Source organism: Ictidomys tridecemlineatus, chromosome 5, assembly GCF_052094955.1.
Source record: "Ictidomys tridecemlineatus isolate mIctTri1 chromosome 5, mIctTri1.hap1, whole genome shotgun sequence".
Taxonomy (NCBI): Eukaryota; Metazoa; Chordata; class Mammalia; order Rodentia; family Sciuridae; genus Ictidomys; species Ictidomys tridecemlineatus.
The window spans coordinates 47,172,537-47,194,310 of record NC_135481.1 but is presented as its reverse complement, the minus strand read 5'-3'; the positions used below and the strand labels follow the sequence as shown (position 1 = coordinate 47,194,310).

Sequence of the window (21,774 nt, the reverse complement as noted above, 5' to 3'; positions counted from 1 at the left end):
AAGAAAATGCTATGATATCACTCTGACCAATATTTCCTTGAATATAACCACAGGAAAACAAACAGAAAAAAAACAGAAATAGAAAGGACTGAGCCAATTTAAAAGATTCTGCAAAGCAAAGAATTCAAGTAAGAAAACATTCCAGAGTGTGAAAAAATATTGGCAACACATACACATCTGATAAAATATATAAAAATCTCAAAACAACTCAATGTTAAGAAAAAATAATTCAAAAATTGGCAGTAGATCTGAGTAGAAATTTCTCAAAAGAAGGATAAAAATAATAGCCAAAGTATATAAAAAATCTCCTTTATCATTAGTCATCAGGATTCACTCAAATGAGATGTCTCCTCTCACCTGTTTGCAAAGGCTGCTATCAAAAAGATGAGAGTAACATGGAGAAAAGGGAACTCTTATACACTATTAATGGAAAATACTGAGGGAATGTAAATTAGTAAACCTAAATGGGAAAAAAAGTATGGGGATTTTCTCAAAATTCAAAATAGAGATGCACATAGTCCAATTACCTATGTACTGACTATGTATCCAAAGAACAATATCTGAAGATTTTTCTGCCCTCCCATGCTTATTTGGTACTATTGACAATAGCCAAGATACAGAATCAACATCCTTGTCTATCAACAAATGAATGAAGAAATGTGGGTATATATGCACAGTGATATAATATTTAGAATTTAAATGGGTGAAATCTTGACATTTGTTACAACATGGATGAACCTGGAAGATATCATGTTAAATGTGGTTAGTCAGGCACAGCAAGACAAATACCATGTGATCTTACTTATATGCAGGACCAAAAAGTCAACAAAATCGAAATACAGAGTAGAAAAGTGGTTTCCAGAGGCTGAGATGAAGATTAATTAAAGAGCACAAAATTTTGTTATAAAAGAGGAATAAATTTAAAAAGTTTTTTATACATCAAGGAGACCATAGTTTAAAATTTATATTATCATTTTAAAAATTTCTTACTGACTGTATTTTAAGTTTTCTCACCTCAAAAATAATCACATTATCTGTAATGGCAAAAAGATATTTTAAAAACCCCCGGTGTATTTTTCCACTAGTCTCTGAGGGATCTAATAACTATCAAATTTGTTTTCTCCTATATGTCCCTTACCAATGGATGCTTTTAAATACTGTACTCTTTTCAATCCAGAGCAGACAAGTTCATTGGATGATGAAGACTAAGCATTTCAGGATTTCATAAAGTTGTTACTTCCAAAGTCCAAGTGCAACCTGGTAGGTTTCCAGACCCTTTCACATTACCCTACCTTTAAACTACATATGCCACCCTATTTGAAGTTACAAATTAAATGTGTACCTAAATAATAAGTACAAATGCCAAATTTCTAAAAGAATGAGGGGATTGAAAAGAGCTAACTAAATGGAAATAAATTTGGCTTTGTTTCAACTTGAAAAAATATAAAAATACATTGTATATTGGGTGCTAAGAAATTAATTCAATACTCCTAGCTGAATAAGTCATGTTTAGAAAAGAGATGTTGTGTTTAAATTGTTTGCCCACACTGGTCAGATTGAATGGTTTTATATCATCACATGATAGAAGAATCTTTACCTACTCTCTTTAAGGCATGCAATAACTTTTAAAAGTGGATAAATAACAAGACTGCAAGCATAAAATGCCTGATCCATAGCTTAGAAAGTCACAACATGCTACCACACATGCTACTATTGTTATATTCATTAAAATTTAAGAGGAATGACATAAGAGAAAATCTAACATCTCTAAGAAACAGTCTAAAAATGGGTAAATGTTTAAACACTAGTTCAACTGAAAAACAATCAATAGTTTGGCGGCTCATGTGCTCCTGTAAGTATATTATTTAATACTTCCTAGAAATATAGACTGTCCAGAGGAAATAACTGCACATGATAGTCTTACTGAAAGAGTACAAGCACATTCAAAAATCCTGGTGGCCAGTGAGAATGATCAGACATTTCCACTTTCAAATTCTGCTCATTTAATTTTTACATAACTCTGGAAGATGGAGTCAAATATAATGGTTGGTATATGGGACACTTCAGATAAGATATTTGCCTTAATGATACCTATGCAAGGGAAGGTATGTAATTGCATGCTTTGTGTGGTTAGCTAGAGACACACTGTATTTTCACATTTAAATCATGTGACTTACAGGTTAAAATTTACAGAAAAAATTCCCATGTATCTAATTTTCTTTCTTAATAATAATTATTGGCTCCAGTTATAAGATTCTGATAAACACAAGAAAAGTTCTAGAAATAATTCACAGACCTCTAATAAGAGTTGCATTGAGCCCTACATGAAGGGAAAGGAGAGGCTCTGCACTTTATGGCTTAAAGTAGATCAAGTCCTGAACTCATTAAATGTAAATCCTTTTTTTTTCTAATTAACTTAGCTGAGTCCGCCTCAGTCAGTGTCACAATGTCTTTGATTTAATTCATCCTCAAAAATCTTAAGTTCAAATAAGCCTTTGTGAAAATAATTGAGAAGAAACCAAGATCCAAAGGGGAAAATAACTTTCATGACACTGTACAAACAGTGCATCTACATTTTTTGTGGTATTCTCTTTTTTTTCTTTTAATAAAAAAAAAATTAATGGTTCATGTCTCTTATTTTTTTCTCAAATTCTTTGAGAAAAGCTGAGTAACAATAATGGTGAACATTGGTACATCCTATTCTTAAAAGGAGGTAATTTTGGAAGTTCTGTGTATGGTTGATGTATAAAGACTTATGCACTAAATCGAAATATCACATTCAGATTTTGAATCCAGTTTTGTAAAACACTTGCAAGCAATTATTTTGTTGGCTAAATAAACTGAATAGCATTAATGTCTATAGAGGCAATAGGAATAATTTCAATCTAAAACCTCTGTCTTTCCTGACATACTGACTTTAATTTCAAATAACAATATAACTGTATTAACATTAAACATTACATTAATGATGAATATTCTTTCATATATTTCCTTTCAGTAATATACAATGCGTATTTTGTTTGAACACTGCTTTTTAATGTGACAATGACAAAACTTTTTAGTGCATACCGAAGATGGGATATGAATGTTTCAGTGAATGAATGTCTGCAAAACTCTAAGATAAAAATGTACTTCATTATTGATTTTCAAAGTCCTTCTTTATGTTCATAATAAACTAAGAATTCAACCACGGTCTTATCTGGAGCCAAACCTGAAGACAGACTTAAGGGTTGATGTTCTGAATAAATAATAAAGTGAAATGCAGAAGTATTGAATAGGAACACTGTCTTATTTTTCTCTGTGATTTTCTGTGTTTTCTTCTCTTTTAGACAACTTCTGACAGACTCACAAAAGTAGATATATGGATATCCTAAGTAAAAACACAAGTATTTCTGAGTTTATCCTACTTGGACTTTCTCATTCCCAAGAAATTCAAATATTCTTTTTTGTTATCTTCTTTCTTGTCTATGTAGCCATTGTAGTGGGGAACCTCCTCATTGTAATCTCTGTGATATTTGATAACCATCTTCACTCACCCATGTACTTCCTTCTGGCAAATCTCTCATTTTTTGACCTATGTCTTTCCTCTGTTGCAACTCCCAAAGTGATTGCAGACTTCCTTAGAAAACGCAAAACCATCTCATTGTGGGGCTGCATGGTCCAGATGTTCTTTATGCACTTCTTTGGGGGTGGTGAGATGTCTCTCTTGATAGCTATGGCCATCGACAGGTATGTGGCCATATGCAAGCCCTTGCACTACCAGACCATCATGAACCGCAGGATGCTCATTGGGTTTCTGGTGCTGTCATGGGCAGTTGGATTCATTCATACCACAAGTCAAATGGTTTTCACAGTGGGTTTACCTTTCTGTGGTCCCAATGTTGTGGACAGCATCTTCTGTGACCTCCCTCTGGTCATCAAGCTGGCCTGCACTGACACCTATATCCTGGAGCTCCTGGTGATTGCGGACAGTGGTCTCCTGTCCCTGGTGTGTTTCATCCTCTTGGTCATATCCTACATCATCATGTTCATCACCCTCTGGCAGCACTCCTCCAGCGCCTCCTCCAAGGCTGTGTCCACACTCTCTGCTCACATCACTGTAGTGACCCTCTTCTTTGGCCCAGGTATCTTCATCTATGCTTTTCCATTCAACAGTTATTCTGTAGACAAGTTTCTGTCTGTGTTTTACTCTATAATGACTCCCTTCCTTAATCCAATTATTTATACTTTGAGGAATCAGGAAATGAAGGCAGCCATTAAGAGACTGAGCAGTCAACAGATTGGTTTTTGTGTTTTCTCTTAGATATTGTTCTTGCTTATTTGTCTGTCTTCTACTATTTTAGGGAATTGAGTCTTAAGTATTTAATGAAGTTGTTGAAACAAAAATACTAAATGATATCAGTTTTATTCCTGCAATATTCTATATATTAAGTACTTTAAATGTTTTAATTTAAAATGTTCATAACAGAGACACAGATCCTGGAAAAGCAAACATTATTTTATAACATGAGTTTTAAGATATTAAAAATACATAACTAAAGTCTTTCCTTATAAAATATTTGTAATATTTTGGTGAATGTAAATGCAAACTATTTACTTTCAGTAAAATGTCAAAGATGGTGATAAATTTTTACGTCTACAATTGTGTTCTTAATGTTCTTAAAAATATCTTCCATTAAATATCAATATTATGAAGGTTTCTCAGTGGTATTAAATTAGAATTTATAAAAACTTTCTTCAATTCTGGCCTCAACATTCTAATTTTACTAGTGGTATAAAAAATTAGAAAAATATTTTCAAACATTTCTTTGTGTTCTGAATTCATTTCCTAAAATTCAAAATCAATGGTAGTAATAATAATTAAAACTTTTTCTGTGTCAATATATTTTTTATACTAAATAACAATCATTGTTCAATGTTTCTTTATATTAATTCAAGTGTTTGTAAAGCAACCGTTTTTTATACTAAGAGCCAGACTCTTTTTCAAGCAATATAATACATTGTTAGTTAGTGGTATATGTCTAGTTCTTGTCCCAGAGAGGATTACAAGTTTGAAGTGGGTGAGAGATCTATGTTACTCATTGTGATCTCAGAAAACCACTGTGAGAATGAGATGTTTAAACCAAGGATATAAACATTAAGGAAACTGCATAACAGGACATTAGAGAGAGGAAGAGATTTTCAGACAGAAGTGTCAGTCTATATACATATTGTGGAGTCAAAAAGATCTGTGTCTACTGAAGATAGACCTTTTTGAAGAAGTCCTATGAATTAAAGGTGTCAAGTTTAAAAGTGAGATTGAATACAGGTGAAGACTCCAGAATACGTAAGTGGTAAATCCTCTTGTTTAATAAAAATTATAAATAAAGGAATTTAAATGGGAAGGATTAGAGATAGTAACCTTTGATTTTAATACAGCTCTGTCTTCTTAGGTGGATAAGTGAAAAAGAAAGGTGAGCAGGCTCTTCTTATCCTGAATCTGTTAAATGGTAGTAAATTTATTGAAATGTACAATGAAGCCTTCTAAAGGTAAATAAAAATCTAAAGTTATGCAAAAAAAAATCTAACAGACCATTTCCAGGGTGATGCCCTACACCTGGAAATCAAGCTTACATATTTTCCCTTTTTACCCCTTTATTGTTCCCTATTTCAATTTGGCCCTAGACCATGTCTTTTAAATTGTTTGTCTTTATTTAATAACTAATACTTGATCATAGATATAAGAATAGTTATTGTGTCTAGTGATACTGATTGAAAAGTATATAAAGGAAGCTTTTAACTTTGAGAAAAATATTTGATAGTTGATAAATGTGATAATTTTAGGTACATTTATGAGGGGAAAAATTTCCATTTTACCAATTAAAAGTTTGAGAGTTAGTATCTGCAAATCAGTTCTCATATAATAGGAATTAAAGTCAAGAAGAAGAATAACAAAGCCAAAAGAATGCACTGGTTTAAAATAGTGTTCAGGGTAGATCTTTTCAACATATAGGCAACAACAACAACAACAAAATTGTCACATGGTAGATACCATATTAATTATTTAAATACAGTGTTTTAATATTTTTTTTCATTATCATACACCTCTTTTAAAAAATCTCCCGTAAGGTAATTTCTAGCCAACTCTGCATTCTGATAGCCAGTGGCTAATTATATTCCCCAAAGTCAAAGCAGGTAAAGGGGAAAGAAATTCTTGTTTGCTGGCTTAAGAGGGATATCTTGTTATTTATTTGTATGTTTATCATTCTCCTCTTTGCCTTAATTTGTAATTTGTCTGTAAGTTTGTCTTATGTGTTAAATTTAAATCACTAATGTGTTTTAATGGATTGTGTTTTATAATTCACTATTTCTTTGAGAGAAAATAAATTTCATAACACCAATAAATTATTTTTTCTGTAAACTTTTTCTTTAATGGAACTAAAGTTTTAATGAATGACCATTCATTATGATTTAGACCACAGCTTAAAACATATGACTTTTCTGTGTATGTATATCAAATTTTCTCCCAAACTAAGAAACATAGTCATCAAAGGAAGAAGTCCTTTCCTGTAACTTGATTAAGCCATAGTCTTCCTGCTAGAAAGAAGTTGATGTGTTCACCAGCTCAGGGAAGTGCAATTCTACAATTTCCTTGTGAATGAACAAAGATGAATGAATGAATGACAGAAGGTGGATCAGAGGTTTAATTTATCTAAAGATACGTTAATGTTCCACTAAGAATAGTTTTCACTTATGATCCAATGTGGACTGGGGAAAGACTTGAATGTTTCTTTTAGATTAAATTTTGTCCTACAATCATCTGCTTCCTTTTTCAGTACTGTTAGGGTACCTGACACAAATATCTATCAGAGACACATCTCTGAGTTCAAGCAAACGTTCATTGACTGAGAATATCTTCCAGGCTGCCCTTCTGCAATGTGAAGCAGCCTGCTGAATTAGATAGTCAAGTAAAATGGAGTAGTTAAAAAATAACCTCTTTGATTCTGTGATTGTTACTTGATTTCTTGGCTGTGGTTTTGGTAGTTAGGGACTCTTTCAGGTTGGCTCTAATGGGATGGTCCTGCCTGGGTGGACAGGTGCTGATTATCAAAATGGAGTTACTTTGGCCTATGGACCTAACAAGTACTAGGGTGACTTTTATTTTAAAAACTTAAAGACTGGTTTTAAGTATAACTGTTAGATCTTGAATAGAGTTCTTTTTATCCAGAAATGATGAAACAATGGATTTTTTTCATATGATCTAACATCTAACTAAAAATAAATGGAAGCAGAAAAAAATGAAGGAAGTAAAGTTATAGATATCATATATGTAAATAATGTTATGGATCCTATTTTCTACCTTATGTCTTATTACCATAATATCACATCTCTAATTCCTGGAATACCTAAAATTTTACTTATTTAGCCACACAATATTTCATAAACTTTAGTTAGAGAAAATTCTCTAGAAAAAGACTGTGGCCTGATATAAAACAAATAGTTTTACAGAATACAGAATTCTCTGTTTTATGTAAAATATTAGGGTCTATACACCACTTATTTATGTCTTGTTAGCTATTGCAAACAAAACATGCTGTTATACTTTTTACAAAAATGTAAATAATTTATGTATGAAAATTGGAGATAGTTTCTTAAACTACACACTAAAATAGTTCATTTTCTTAAAATAAAAAATATGAAACATAAATTCCAAAAAACCCCAGAGAAAAGAATTTTTATTAATAGCATTCAGAGAGGTATATTTTCTACAGTTCTGATTGGGAGGCAAGATATTTGGTCCCACATGTATTGCTCTAGAAAACACTTAACTATCTTTTGAAAAGGATTTTGATACTCAAACAAAACTTTTGTTCAAGTTTGGATATGAGGTATCACCCAAAAGCTTACACATGAGACAATGCAAGAAGGTTCAGAGGAGAAATGGTAGGGTTGTAAGACTCTTAACCCAATTAATGAGGTAACCCCACCCCCACTCCACATAGGGATTAACTGGTAACTGAAGTGGTTGGATGTGGCTGGAGGATGAAGAAATTGGGGGCGTGGCATTGGAGTATATATTTGTAGCTGATAAGTAGAGACCTGTCTCTCTGCTTTCTGATCATGAAGTGAGCTGTTTCCCTCTGCCACACTCTTAGGCCATGATGTCCTACCTCACCTTGAGCCCTGTGGAATGGAGTCTGCTGTCAATGGACTGTGACCTCTAAAACTGTAAACCTCCAAATAAGCTTTTCCTCCTCTACAATTGTTCTTGTCAAATCTCCTAGTTACAGGAGAACAAAAAAGCTGACTAAATAAACCTTCAATATTTATAGAGAAAAAAGAAACAAAATCCAATAACTTTATACTAGGGAAAACTCAGCTATGCTGTGGGTGTTGTACTCTCTTTAGTTCATGTCAAAATGTAATCCCCAAAGTTGGATGTTTATTGTGTTTTGCAATGGTACTTTGGGGAGATAATTAAATGAATTTGTTAGTGTGGGGCCCCTATGACTGTAGTAGTGACTTTATGATAATAGAGAGACAGTGCAGTGACCAGCATCACCTTGGGACTCTATAGAGTGCACAGCAGGAAGAAGGACCTCACTAGGTACTGCCGCCCAATCTTGAATACGTTAGCCTTCAGAAACAAAAGCTGAATTGGTCCTTGTTTCTTCATAGATTTTTCAGATCTATGATATTCAGTTCTAACAGCAGAAACGGCCACTCAAAAATCATAGATAATTTTAAAAAATAGAATAACTCAATGAGCATTTTTGTAAGAAATCTCTTGGAAGAAATCAAGAATAAACTCTATCTAAAAGGAATGAGTTGGGAAAAAAAGTGTTCACTCCTCTTTGAAGTTATTCCCACCAAGGGATAGATTTGTTTTCACCAACCCTTGCATGTGGATTGTTTTGAATTTAGCCAGTATAATTCAACAAAAATGTTTTATACCACAAATCTTTTCTTTCTTTGTCTGAATTTATCTTTCCAAAGTAGCATTGCCATTTAAAAATTATTATTTTGTGTTGCTGTCATATTGTAATATGCATAGAGCTATAAAAATTGAAATGGAAATAGGTATCAGTATTGAGATGCTACTAAAACAAAAATGAAAACATATGGCATTGACTTCGTGGTCAAGCAACAAAGGCTGTAAGGCTAGTGTTATGGTTTATATATTAAATGTCTCCCAAAATTTCATGTATGTGATAATTCAAGAAAGCTTAGAGGTGAAATGTTTGGGTTATGGAACCCATTACCTAATTAGTGCATTCATCTACTACTAATGATTTACTGAAAGCAGTTGTGAATGCAGGAGTTGGGTCATTGGTGGTTTGCCTTTGAGATATTTATTTTGTCACCGAAGAATAGGTCTCTCTCTCTCTCTCTCTCTCTCTCTCTCTCTCTCTCTCTCTCTCCCCCTCTGTCTCTCCCTCTCTATCTCTTTCTCTCTTTCTCTCTCTCTTTCTGTCCTTCTTGATGGCCATGTCCTGAGTCATTTTCTTCTGCCACACTCTTTTGCCTCATCTCAGGTCCCAAAGAATGGAGTCATCCATCTATGGACTAAGACCTCTAAAACTGAGATCCCCCCAAAAAACTTTTCCTCCTCTGAAATTTTTCTTGTCAGGCCTTTTGGTCACAGTAGCAAAAAACATAACTAAAAACAGCTAGTGAGTAAAGAACTAGTGATTCTTCAACAGCAGTAAGGACAGTAATATTGGAAGATGGAAATGTTTGGATCTCTTACATCATAATAAAGTGTTAGGCAACACTCTCTCCAAAATTAATATCTCATATGAAAACATGGACATGCACTTAAAGATAAGACTCAGCCATTTTTAAGCAGGTTCATAGTGTGAGGTGAAGGAAATATTATGTATGCATCATAATCTTCATTGTGTTCATATGTTTATTCATGTTAAAAGTAATTTTTGCTGTTTATTTAATGTTTATTTTTATAACTGTACATACATTATAATGATAAATGTTAGAAATCTTCCAGGTACACACCTATACAAACACTAACATTGACCCTCAAATTACATCTCTAGAAATATATACTTCACATACATATAGAATTTAGGTTTAATTATTGTAAAATAGAGTGGGATAGATAAAAAGTACATAGCCTATATATTCCTAATAAAGACACAATTTTTTTATCTTATACAACTGTAAATTGAATAGTAATCTGGCAGATAAGGATTTGTGAAACTGAATGTTAAGGGAAAGATTCAAGAAATATTGCTAAGTAAAAAAATGAGGTAAAATATATTAAGTAAATTGTTTTTCAAGTATATGTTCAAAAGGGGAAAATGCTTTTTTGCACTTATTGAAATAATCATGTGATTTTTATCCTTCGTTATTTTAAAATATGTATCTAATAGAAGAAAACTTACAAGGATTGGGAAAAATTATTTTGAATTTGAGTATAAAAGGACATGAAATGAAAATGAAAATTAGACAATTGGAATTATATCTACCTATTTGCCAAGTGAATTAGACCAGACATTGAACCCTTAAGGCTGCATATTATCTTTAATAACAGCTCGATTTGTGGATGTTCCTTTGGGTAATTCTCCAGCCTCCTTAGCGGGCAAAAGCAGATGAGTTAGAAGCCTGTACCAACCAGTGAGACCAAGCCTCTGAAAACAAGCAAGGTGCCTAGGCTGCAGGGCAGCACAGGGCCAGGGGTTGTCCTGACCTTAGAGTACCCAGCACTCTCTGAAACCTGCTCCTGCCATAACTGCCTATTTTTAATTTTAGATTTATTTTTTTTATCCATTTTTTCCATCACAATTTGTTGAAAATCTCTTTTCTGAATTTTTAGTGTCTTATAATCTTTTGGCTGTTTTTTATCAGTATGTTAAAGTGTTTGATTCATCATCCTAAGAGGATCATTATGGTTACTGTTCTTCTACTTGGTCCACTCTGTCATCATTTTCTTTGCATATATACCCAGTAGTGAGATTGAGGGATGTGATTATTCAACTAATTTTTTTTAATGAAACCCCATATGGTTTTCCATAATGACTGGACTAATTCACATTTTGAAAATGTGCACAACAGTTCCTTTTTCTCTATATCCTCACCAGCATTTTTATCTTTATTTTTTTTCTTTTTTAAGTAGCCATTATTATTGCAGGGAGTTGATATCTCATTGTGGTTTTAATTTGTATTTCCCTGATTGCTAGTGATATTGAACAGTTTTTCTAAGTATGTGGCCATTTGTATATCTTCTTGTGAGATATGTCTATTGACTGACTTTTAATCTATTAGTTTTTTTATATTATTGAGTGTTTGGAGTTACTTATATATTATAGATATTAAATCATTATCAGGTTTATAGTTTATAGCTTATAGTAGGTTATTTCTTCATTCTGTAGATTGTTTCCCTTGATGTACAGAAGCTCTGTAGTCTAAGGAAATCACATCTGTGTACTTTTAATTTTGTTCTCTGTGTTTTGAATTATGTTGAAAAACCCAAAGGAATGAAAAAGCTTGGCTACATTCATGGTACGAGTCATCTCTTCTTTCTCTCCCCATTCACCCAAGAGCAGGCAACATGGCAGAGTCCTTGGAACTATTAAATCAGTCTCAAGTTTCAGAATTTATTTTTGGGGGACTGACCAGCTTCAAGGATGCAGAGGTTATTCCCTTTGCATTCTTCTTAGCTATCTATGTTGTAACTGTACTAGGTAACTTTCTCATAATGGTTACAGTGTTTTGTACCCCAAACTTGAACACCCCCATGTACTTCTTTCTAGGAAACTTCTCTTTTATGGATATGACCTTTGCTTTCTTTGCCACCCCTAACATGATATGAACTTGTTTAAAAAAAAGGTTATTTATTTTTGTTGTTGTTTCACTCAAATATTTCTTCTTCATGTCCTGGGTGATGTTTGATGGTATTATTTGTTTCCATGGCCTATGATAGATATGTGGCCATTTGTAAGCCCCTACACTATATGACCATCATGAACAAGAAACTGTGCACTTTGCTTGCAGTGATGTCATGGTGCTCAGGTCTCATTATTGTAGGACTTCAGTTAGTCTTTGCAGTAAACTTGCCTTTCTGTGGTCCCAATGTGGTGCACAGCATTTTCTGTGATCTTCCTCTAGAAAGCAAACTAACATGCACAGACACATATTTCGTACAGATAGTCATTGTTGCCAACATTGGCATGCTCTTCATGGGTTGTTTCCTTATTTTGCTTATTTTCTATTGTGACCCTCATAACCATCAGGAGATGCTCTTCTACTGGGCAGTCCAAAGCCTGTTCCACTATGACATCTCATATCACTGTGGTCATTCTCTTCTTTGGTCCATGCATCTTTATCTATGTCTGGCCCTTTAGCAACCACTCCATGGATAAGTTCCTTGATGTATTTTATACCATTATCACCCCTATCTTGAATCCACTTATCTATACTCTAGGAAATTAAGAAATGAGGAAAGCCATGAGGAAATTCTGGGGAGTTTTGTGAATTCCAGAGAAGATACTCAGATTAAAAATATTAATTGAAGAGAAATAGTATTTTTTAAATCTTTAAAAGTTTCTTTAAAAGACAGTCATTAGAGTCATATAGAAGTAAGCAAATGAAGAAAATTTCTGAAAGGCAGATATTCTAACATACTTTGATTGATCTATATAGCATTAATAGATAAATCATTATAGATTTTTAAAATGATGTTGACTGGATTATAATAATTGTCAAGGACTTACTTGTTCTTCAGAGAATATTGGTAGATACATACTTTTTCCCAGTATTCTGATGGCTAGATAACTACAAGAAGATAACTACAAGGAGAAAGAGGCACACTCAAAATACCATGATTTTAAAATGTCAAAATTTCATTCTCAATAATTTAGAGAAGCAGACAAAGATTCATCAGGGATAAGTTAGATGTAATTTAATTTACATAAATTAAATTAAACTTTAAAAAGGAGTATCCTCATATTTTGTTCAAATATGAACAAAATATGAGGATACTCCTTTTTAAAGTGTTTAAAAATATTTAAATTAGACAATTTCTGGGTCATTAAAAATGTCTCAATAACTTTTCAACTTTTTGTCACTCATATTTGTGCACAAATGTTCAAAAGTTATTTAAAATAGCAAATAAAGTGGAAATAATACAAAGGTCCATCAGGATATGAATGGGTAACGAAGTAGTGGTGTTTAAGTATAATAGAATATTACCCAGCAATGAAGAGGAATGCTCTGTTGATATAAACAACATGTTGAATATAAAAAACCATTATGATGAGTAAAATAAGTCAGATTTTTAAATGAGTACACGCTACTTCATTTTATTCATATGAAGCTCTGACATATGCTAAGTTAGCATATGAGTGGAGGATGGTGGTTGTCTGTGGAGAGAGAATGTGTACAAGGACTGCAAAGAGATTCTGAGGGATAAAGGAGCTTTGTGGGCAGAGGCACATGTGACTATCTAGATTGTAATGACCATTTCATGGCTGTATATATGTATCCACACTCATAAAATTGTACATTTTAAATATGAGCAATTTATTATATGTAAATCTACTACAATAAAGTTATTTTCAAACCTAGCAGGTCAAAATAAATGTGTGGTGAGCTGTTTCTGTAAACTGTGGCCGCCATTACAAGATGGCGCTGATAAGTGCCGTGGCCTGTGATAAACAACTCCTTGTTTTGGGAGAGTTGGCACATAGCTGTAAATCACCCTATGAGAAAGATCCACGTGGCAGTTGTGCATTGGGGCTTGATATGCTTTATCAAGGCTGGGGCGCTCGGTAGTAGAAGTAGAAGAGGTAGAAGTAGAGGTAGAATTAGAAGAAGTAGTAGTAGTAGTAGTAAGAGAAGCTTCCAGAGACACATAATTAAAGGCCTGAATAAACTGCTGAGAGAAGAATCCTGTGTCGTGTCCTCCTTGCTGGCTAGGGGTCGCGGCATAAATGTAGTTTAAAATTGCATCAATGTCCTTTAAAAAAATACCCTAAAGATGTTTTAACAATTTGGCATAAAATACACACCAGTCAGTGTCTCATGTAATCATAGAATAAACTGACTCAGATCTAGTCTTTTGACCAAGATTCCCTTTTGATTCAGACAATCTTGACATGTGTTAGGGCACTGTATCATTTTGTTTGTGGTCATGTATCACATATAACCTCTCTGGCAATTGGAAATAAAATTTTTGTTTAAATGTGATTATGTATATAGAGTTACAGATCAAGATCACAGAAGATATTGCCTAAGTACTTATTGATCCAATGAATAACATTTAAAACTTCACTAATTTTTAACATTGGACTGATTTGCATGAATTTTTATTTATCCAACTTCAAGAGAATATGCAACATTTGGTTTCAATCTTAGAAAGAAGATCCAAGAGTTGTACCTGTTTCCATGTTTGTGTACTGAGCATAAATTATGAAAATTGGGGGAAGGCTTCAGGTGGTGAATACAGGTCATGCTCAGGGAGAGCACATCCACAGACACTGTCACAAGCACACTTCAGAAGAAGACAGAATCTGCTCTAAGAGAAAACTGTGTGTTTAGTAAATCATTTATTTTATTTGATTTTCCTTAAGAAATTTTTAAAATTATTTTCAAGCCTTTATTTTAAGGATGCCCCCTATGCTTGGGGATAAGAATACTTCATTAGATTCTGACAATTTGAGAATCCATACATTTTATCCTCCTGTTCTGTTCCTAGTAAAATTTCTATGGTCTTAACAAAAATGCACACCACTTTAATTTGCAGTGCCCCAGAAATGCTCTTAGCAACATCTTTATAATTAAAGGTGAATAACAGATGTTCACTACTTAAGGTTTAACTTCACATTCACTCAGAACTAACCATTTGAAAATATATTTTACTTACACATTGAAGTAATTTATTCTAATCTTACAATAATATGTATCTCTGTGTGGAAAGAGACGGATTTTATCTTTCATAGTCAAAAGACAAATATTTCAAAGTCTATGTATTTTACATCTACTGAAAAATTTTAAGGCAAATGTTTTCTATTGATAACTTTGTTATATGAACTTTTCAGAGTTCATTGTATTTTAATCTAAGTTTGAACTGGTATATAGTTTGGTTAATCCACTTCTATGTGACTGCACATTGATTATTATTTACTAATCTGATTACTCTATTAAATAATTCTCTTTTATATTGGAATTGATGGTAAATTATGTTCCTGGTTTTGCATGCAAATCATCATAGCAAATCTATTATACAGTCTTTTATACAATTTCTGTCTTAAAGGTTGGCTCAATTTTTATATTACAGGGATAAATTGAAACTTTAATTTTATGGTATCTTAACAAGATGTCCCAACAAGACTTGAAGGAATCATTACACACAGGACCAAGAAATGATAGAATCCTGTCACTGCAGTATCAGTCACTATCATATGAAGTATATTATTAATTTTTGTTATAAAACGGAATGATCAAGAATTTCACACTCAGATTTTTTTCACTTACTAGTGCATGTAACCTATATTCCAGGTGAAACCATAATCATTGTTTAACCTTTTACCTTGCTCCTCTGTTTTCCTCACTCCTTTCTTATTAGAGCAGTTCCTCAGCAAATCATTTGCATAACAATTCAATCTAATGTCCAGTAAAGTCAATTAGCTTCTTTTGGGAACATAATGACATTCATGATTAACCAGGATTTCTCCTTGTAATCTGCCTTTTAATGTTAGAATAGAATTTCTATTAGAATGTGTTAGAATTGAACAGAATTTCAATGTGAATATCAAATTCTCAAAATTAAGTCTCCTTTCTCCTCCCACTAACTGCTAATCTATCTACTCTAGGTTATTTCAGGGAACACACTGAATAAAATGGATGAAGGAAATTGGTCCACACTGTCAGAATTTATACTTGTGGTACTTGGCCACTCATGGAGTATGCAGGTCTTACTCTTCATGATATTTTTGTTACTTTACCTGACCACTGTATCTGGAAATATTGTAACTGTGACCTTAATCATCACTGACCCTCATCTTCATCCCCCCATGTACTTCTTTTTGGCCAAAGTGTCCTTTGTTGATATGTGGCTGTCCTCAATCACCACTGCTAAGATAAATGGTCTTCTTCTCAGCTTGCATGTGCCAAATCTTCTTCGCCCATTTCACTGCAGCCTTTGAGATGGTGCTCCTGGTGTCCATGGCCTATGAGCGCTATGTGGTCATCTGCAAACCACTCCACTACTCCACCATTATGAACCTGCAAAGGTGCACTGGAATAGTGTTTTTTTTCTGGACTACTTACTGACTTTGTGCATGCAAAAAGTACCCGAGTACCTGGTTGTGATTGTGCTGCCTATCTGTGGCCCCAGGGAAATAGGTAGCTGCTTCTGTGATATGCCACTGGTGATCAAGTTGGCCTGCATGGATTCTCCTGACTTGGGAATATCAATGAATATTAAATGTGACTGTGGCTGTAACTGTTTTTTCCTCTTGCTGGTGTCCTAAATGTATATTCTTCTCAGTGTTTGCCAGAGATCTAAAACTGGTGCATCTAAGGCCCTGTGCACCTGCAGTGCCCATGTGTCACAGTGGTGGTGATCTTTTTTGTGCCTTTTAAGTTCATCTATGTGTGGCTCCTCAACATCATCAGTTTGGGTAAATTTCTTGCTGTGTTTTATTCTGTTTTTACACCTCTTCTCAATCCAGCCATTTATACACTGAGAAATAAAGAGATTAAAAAGGCGCTGAGAGATTCAGGAGCTATTACATGTGTTCTAAGGAAAAGACTTTTGCCAGAAACTCATTGCATATACTTCAAATTGAAAATACACTGATTTTGTAGTATAGTTTGAAATGAGATAATTTAGTGAAGAACTACAAATTGTTCCATTCTCTAGTCACAAGTATACATTTAAGACAATTCACAGATTTTTTTTTTTTTTTACATTTGCACACCACACAGCTTAAGATTGTGAATTATTTCCTTAAATTCCAAACAAGAATGATTCTTCCTTATGGGGAAATTAGCTTGTCATTCTTCTTATTCCATTAATGATGTGAGAAGGACCTAAAATATGTTTAACATACTCATGTGTTCATCCTAAAGAATACTTTTAATGAATTTGTCTTGAGTATTGTCTTAATTCCATTTAAAATACTTTATCTGGTATTTTAACATTTCTCTGCCATTCTTTCATTTTACTCTTTGTGAAAATGAAACTTCATTATTATTTTTGTAGCAATATTCTAACAGAGAGAACAGAACAGAGAAAAATGAAGAAAGAAAGAAACAAAATTGAATAACAATTATAACATAACATTAGACTTTACTATGGTTTGGGTTTCATTAACTCAAGTGAAATAAAATTAAATAATAAATTTAACATTAATATATAAAAATTATTCTGTTATCTTTTCAGCTTTTAAATCATATGGACTAAATATATATTATTTCAATTATTATGTACCATTGGCCTAGAATCCTAAAATATAATATCCCTGAGGAGAGTGACCATGTCTGGACATGTTAATTCTTGTTTTTTGTTTCCTTTAATCAACCTTATCATTTTTTAAAGAACATTACCACCCAACTAAAATGCAATCAAGATCCAATCTCCTTCCCTGAAAACACACCTTTTAAAAGCTTGGCATTGGTGACCAAACTTTCAACACAAGAGTCTTTGAAGAATGTTTCAAATACAAACTACAATATTTGTTACCTAGAATTTCCTATTATATATTCCTCCCCCCAGTGAAATCCAATGCCCATACTCAAATTTGCCTGTGAATAATAGCAACTCTAATCTTAAATGCTCAGAAGTAAAAACAGCACAAAATACTTACTACCTGGTGAATGAATAAATAAAATGTGATGTATCTATACAAAAAAATGTTATTTGCAATAAAAATAATCAAAACCTGATGTATACTAAAACATGTATGATTCATGAAAATATCAGGCTCCCTGAAAGACCAAAAGACATAAATCCATTTGTATCTAATGTCCAGAATCAGCAAAATTTAGGGGCAGAAAATAGATAAATGATTGTCCAGAGCTGTGGAAGTGTGGTAAAATGTAATCTTTTGTGACTGTATCATTTAGTTTAGCCTAGTGACCTTAATATTCATCACACTGCAGCATGCATCCTTACAGGACACCAAATAAAATGTCATGTGCATTGTTATCACAAGAAATGTGCTAACAGGATATGTTATTTTGTGTTTTAATGTGAAAATATTCTAAAATTAGATTGTCATGTTTTGTTCATAATTCTGTGAATGTAACAGACATAGGAACTCACATACATATATAGGTGAATTTTATGGTATGGCAATTTTATCACAACAAGATTTTTTTTAAAATGTCTGATTCTAAGAGCACTCCCATGGGTCCTATCAGTACAAGAAAGCTATTTCTTGCAATTGCTGTCTCTTCCTCTCTTGTCAAGTCTAGTGGGTCCCAGTGGTTTTGCTGGAATTATAGTTATCATCATGGTGAAGAAGCCAGGCCAGAACAAAAGGGTTCTCTGTCATCTGAAGCTTCTTTGAGTAGGGTGAAGTTCTAATTCTACTCAAGGAGAGAGTAGGCTGGGGCAAAGCCTTCAGGATCATCCATTCAGGTGTACCAACCACATATTTCAGATGTCCAAGTTTTCTCTGCCAGTGCCCTGACCTGAGTAGAACCCACATACCTGACCAAGTATGGATGTATTTCTGCAGCTATGTAATTGTGTTAGATATTCTGAAGTGCTAGTAAATATTCCTTTACCATGAGAAATAAGTACCTTTTTGTAACTACCAAATATTTCCTTGGGACTTTACACTGGCCCTTTATATACTCGTTTGTGGCCTTTTATGCACTATTCCTCTACAATGAGCCAATACAGCTTAGCAAAGAGCAAAGAGCTCCACTGTGGGAATAGCGTTTCATTTTTAAACCCTCAAATGCTTCCCTGCAGTTGTGTTATGTACAAAAGAATGTTTTGCCAGCAGAGCTTGGGGATGCACACTTGTGACACCTGCCATGGAGGATAGGGCAGGAGGATTGTGACTTCAAACCCAGCTTGGACAACTTAGCAAGATCCTAAGTCTTAAAAAAAAGACACATTAAAAAGAAGAAATGTTCCCTATATTACTTATTTAACAATCTTTAACAAGCAGGACTCTATCTTGTTCCAGGGCTGGGGTCCTGTCTTCTACATTTACCACCTGCCTTCCAAGGTTCTTCTCAATACTAGACATGTTACCTTGGCTCATGTGAGAGGCAGATGTCATGATAGGATTAAAGCTTATTCACACAGTGAGATGCTACTCAGTAAGAAAAATAGAACAGATACACTTACCACAGAGATATCTCTAAATAATTATTATGTTTAGGAGAAGAAACTTAAAACAAAATGAAAAAACTATGAAATTTTATTTTATACAGATTCAAGAATAAATAAAACTAATATGTAATAACACAAATGAAATAGCTATTGTCTCAGGTAATATTGACCATAAAAATCTCCAAGGAAATGCCTAAGGTTGAGAGAAATATTTTATAGTTTGATAAGTGTGGTAATTTCAGATATATGTATAGGAGAAAAAACTTTTATTCGCTTGCATCTGTAAATTATTTCTCATATAGTAAGAGGCATTAAAAGTAGACTGGAAAGAAGAAGCATCACCAAAAATGTAAATGGTTTAAAATAATGTTCAGGGCAGTATCTTTCAACAGTACCGTCAATTTTAAAATGGCACATGGTAGATATATTATTAATTATTAAAAAGCAGTGTCTTTTTTTATTCCTTTACCACAGACATCTTTTGTAAAATCTCCCCTAACATAGTTTCTAGCCAGCTCAGCATTCTGATAGCCAGTGGCTAATTATATTTTCCAAGGTCAAACAGGCAAAGGGGGAAGTTGGCTGGGCTTAATAAACATCTTGTTATTTCTTAGTGTATTTTAATCTCAACTTTTGCCTTAATTTGAACTTTGCTTGCAGTTTTGCTCAATTATTATATTTAAACTAATACTGCCTTATAATTTATAATTTGGTATTTTCCTTACAGCCTAACATACCCCAAGCAAAAACATCCCAGGGTCCTACAGAAGACAGTTATATAGAAACACAGGTTAAAAGGTAAATGTGCATGTAACTAGAAAAAGAGAGCCTTAATGAGAAATTAGAAGAAGGATAGAGGGATTGATCCAGGACACAGAAGTCTTATGGAGTATAAATTGTATTTAAATAGGATGTGTTGGCTATGGCAAATATTTCTTTTATCTGGGGTGGACCTGTGAAACAAAAGAAAAAGTGTTTCTAAAGATGATGCTCTGTTTTGCTTTAATTCTGTAGAATGAGAAGTGATGGAGAGAGGGAACAGCACAGTGGTGACAGAATTTATCCTCCTTGGTTTGACCCAATCTCAAGATGCTGAGCTCCTGGTCTTTGTGCTAGTCTCACTTTTCTACGTTGTAATTCTCCCTGGAAATTTTCTTATCATTTTGACCATAAAATCAGATCCTGGACTGGCAGCCCCCCTCTACTTTTTCCTGGGCAACTTGGCCTTACTGGATGCCTCCTACTCCTTCATTGTGGTTCCCAGGATGCTGGTGGACTTCCTCTCTGAGAAGAAGGTGATCTACAGAGGTTGCATCACCCAGCTCTTCTTCTTGCACTTTCTTGGAGCAGGGGAGATGTTCCTCCTTGTTGTCATGGCCTTTGACCGCTACATCAACATATGTCGGCCTCTACACTATGCAACAGTCATGAGCCCCAGGGTCTGCTATGCATTGCTGTTGGCTCTGTGGCTTGGGGGTTTTGCTCACTCCATTGTGCAAGTGGCCCTTATCCTGCACTTGCCCTTCTGTGGCCCAAACCAGCTGGACAAAGTCTTCTGTGATGTGCCACAAGTCATCAAACTGGCCTGCACTGACATCTTTGTGGTGGAGCTCCTGATGGTCTCCAACAGTGGCCTGCTCACCCTGCTATGCTTCCTGGGCCTTCTGGCTGACAAAGTAGTTTCTCTCTTCCATACAGTCATCTTTCCTTTGCTGAACCCTGTAATTTATACACTTCGCAACCAGGAAGTAAAAGCTTCCATGATAAAGTTGTTAAGTCAGTATGTGGTTTGCTGAATAACATAATAAGCAAAAAAAAAAAGAAGAAAATGCAGTTTGAATTAATTAAAGCATGTTCTCATTCATGTGCTGAATCTATCATTTAGCAAAAACTATATTAAGCACTTCCAATTTTCTTACATTATTCTAGGCACATTGATGAGACAGGTAAGATTCTAGGTAACCTGAGGTTGCGTTCAAGTGTATAAAGACCAGTAAATCTATTAAAATTATCAGAGAACTGTTTAAGAAACTACTCTCATAATAAGAAATTACTATTCTCATAGGAATTATGGATGTGGGTAATGCAGAAATCATTTAACTGCAGTCTCCAGTATTTTTCACCCATAGCTTAAGATCATGAAAATAATCCAGAGGTTTCCTAGCACTACTAGATATCATGGCAAAAAATGGAAATTTTGTATTCTGTAATCTCTGCCCACTCCCCTCATTTCTCAATATAAATCTTGTATAAGTTAATTAGAAGTCTTTAGAATATGTCATGGTCTTTTTTAAAATCCTGGAATGTAATAGATAAAACCAATGTAGAGTAAATCTTATGAAGGATAAATACCAGCTTTAAACCACCAAACCTCTCTGTTTAGAGTAAGGCAGAGTTTGTCAGTTTGACTCTACTGTCATTTAGGGCCACATTATTTCATGTGATCTGTAAATTCTTTTGCAGTTCCTTGATGTCTACTTACT

At 33.9% G+C, this 21,774-nt stretch overlaps 2 protein-coding genes and 2 pseudogenes across 2 annotated transcripts; all 4 read left to right on the top strand.

The window, feature by feature from the left end:
* Positions 1–3,361: 3,361 nt before the first annotated feature.
* On the top strand, positions 3,362–4,303 carry LOC101978089 (olfactory receptor 4K13). The gene has a single exon (XM_021721470.2). The coding sequence runs from the start codon at positions 3,362–3,364 to the stop codon at positions 4,301–4,303; it is 942 nt and encodes a 313-aa protein (XP_021577145.2).
* A 7,245-nt stretch (positions 4,304–11,548) lies between these two features.
* On the top strand, positions 11,549–12,509 carry LOC101978665 (olfactory receptor 4K17-like; annotated as a pseudogene).
* Positions 12,510–15,836: 3,327 nt separating this feature from the next.
* Positions 15,837–16,798, top strand: LOC106145518 (olfactory receptor 4K3-like; annotated as a pseudogene).
* Positions 16,799–20,316: 3,518 nt separating this feature from the next.
* Positions 20,317–21,087, top strand: LOC101954520 (olfactory receptor 4N5-like). Its single transcript, XM_078048976.1, has one exon. It carries the CDS (start codon positions 20,317–20,319, stop codon positions 21,085–21,087), a length of 771 nt encoding a protein of 256 aa, XP_077905102.1.
* The last annotated feature ends 687 nt before the right edge of the window (positions 21,088–21,774 follow it).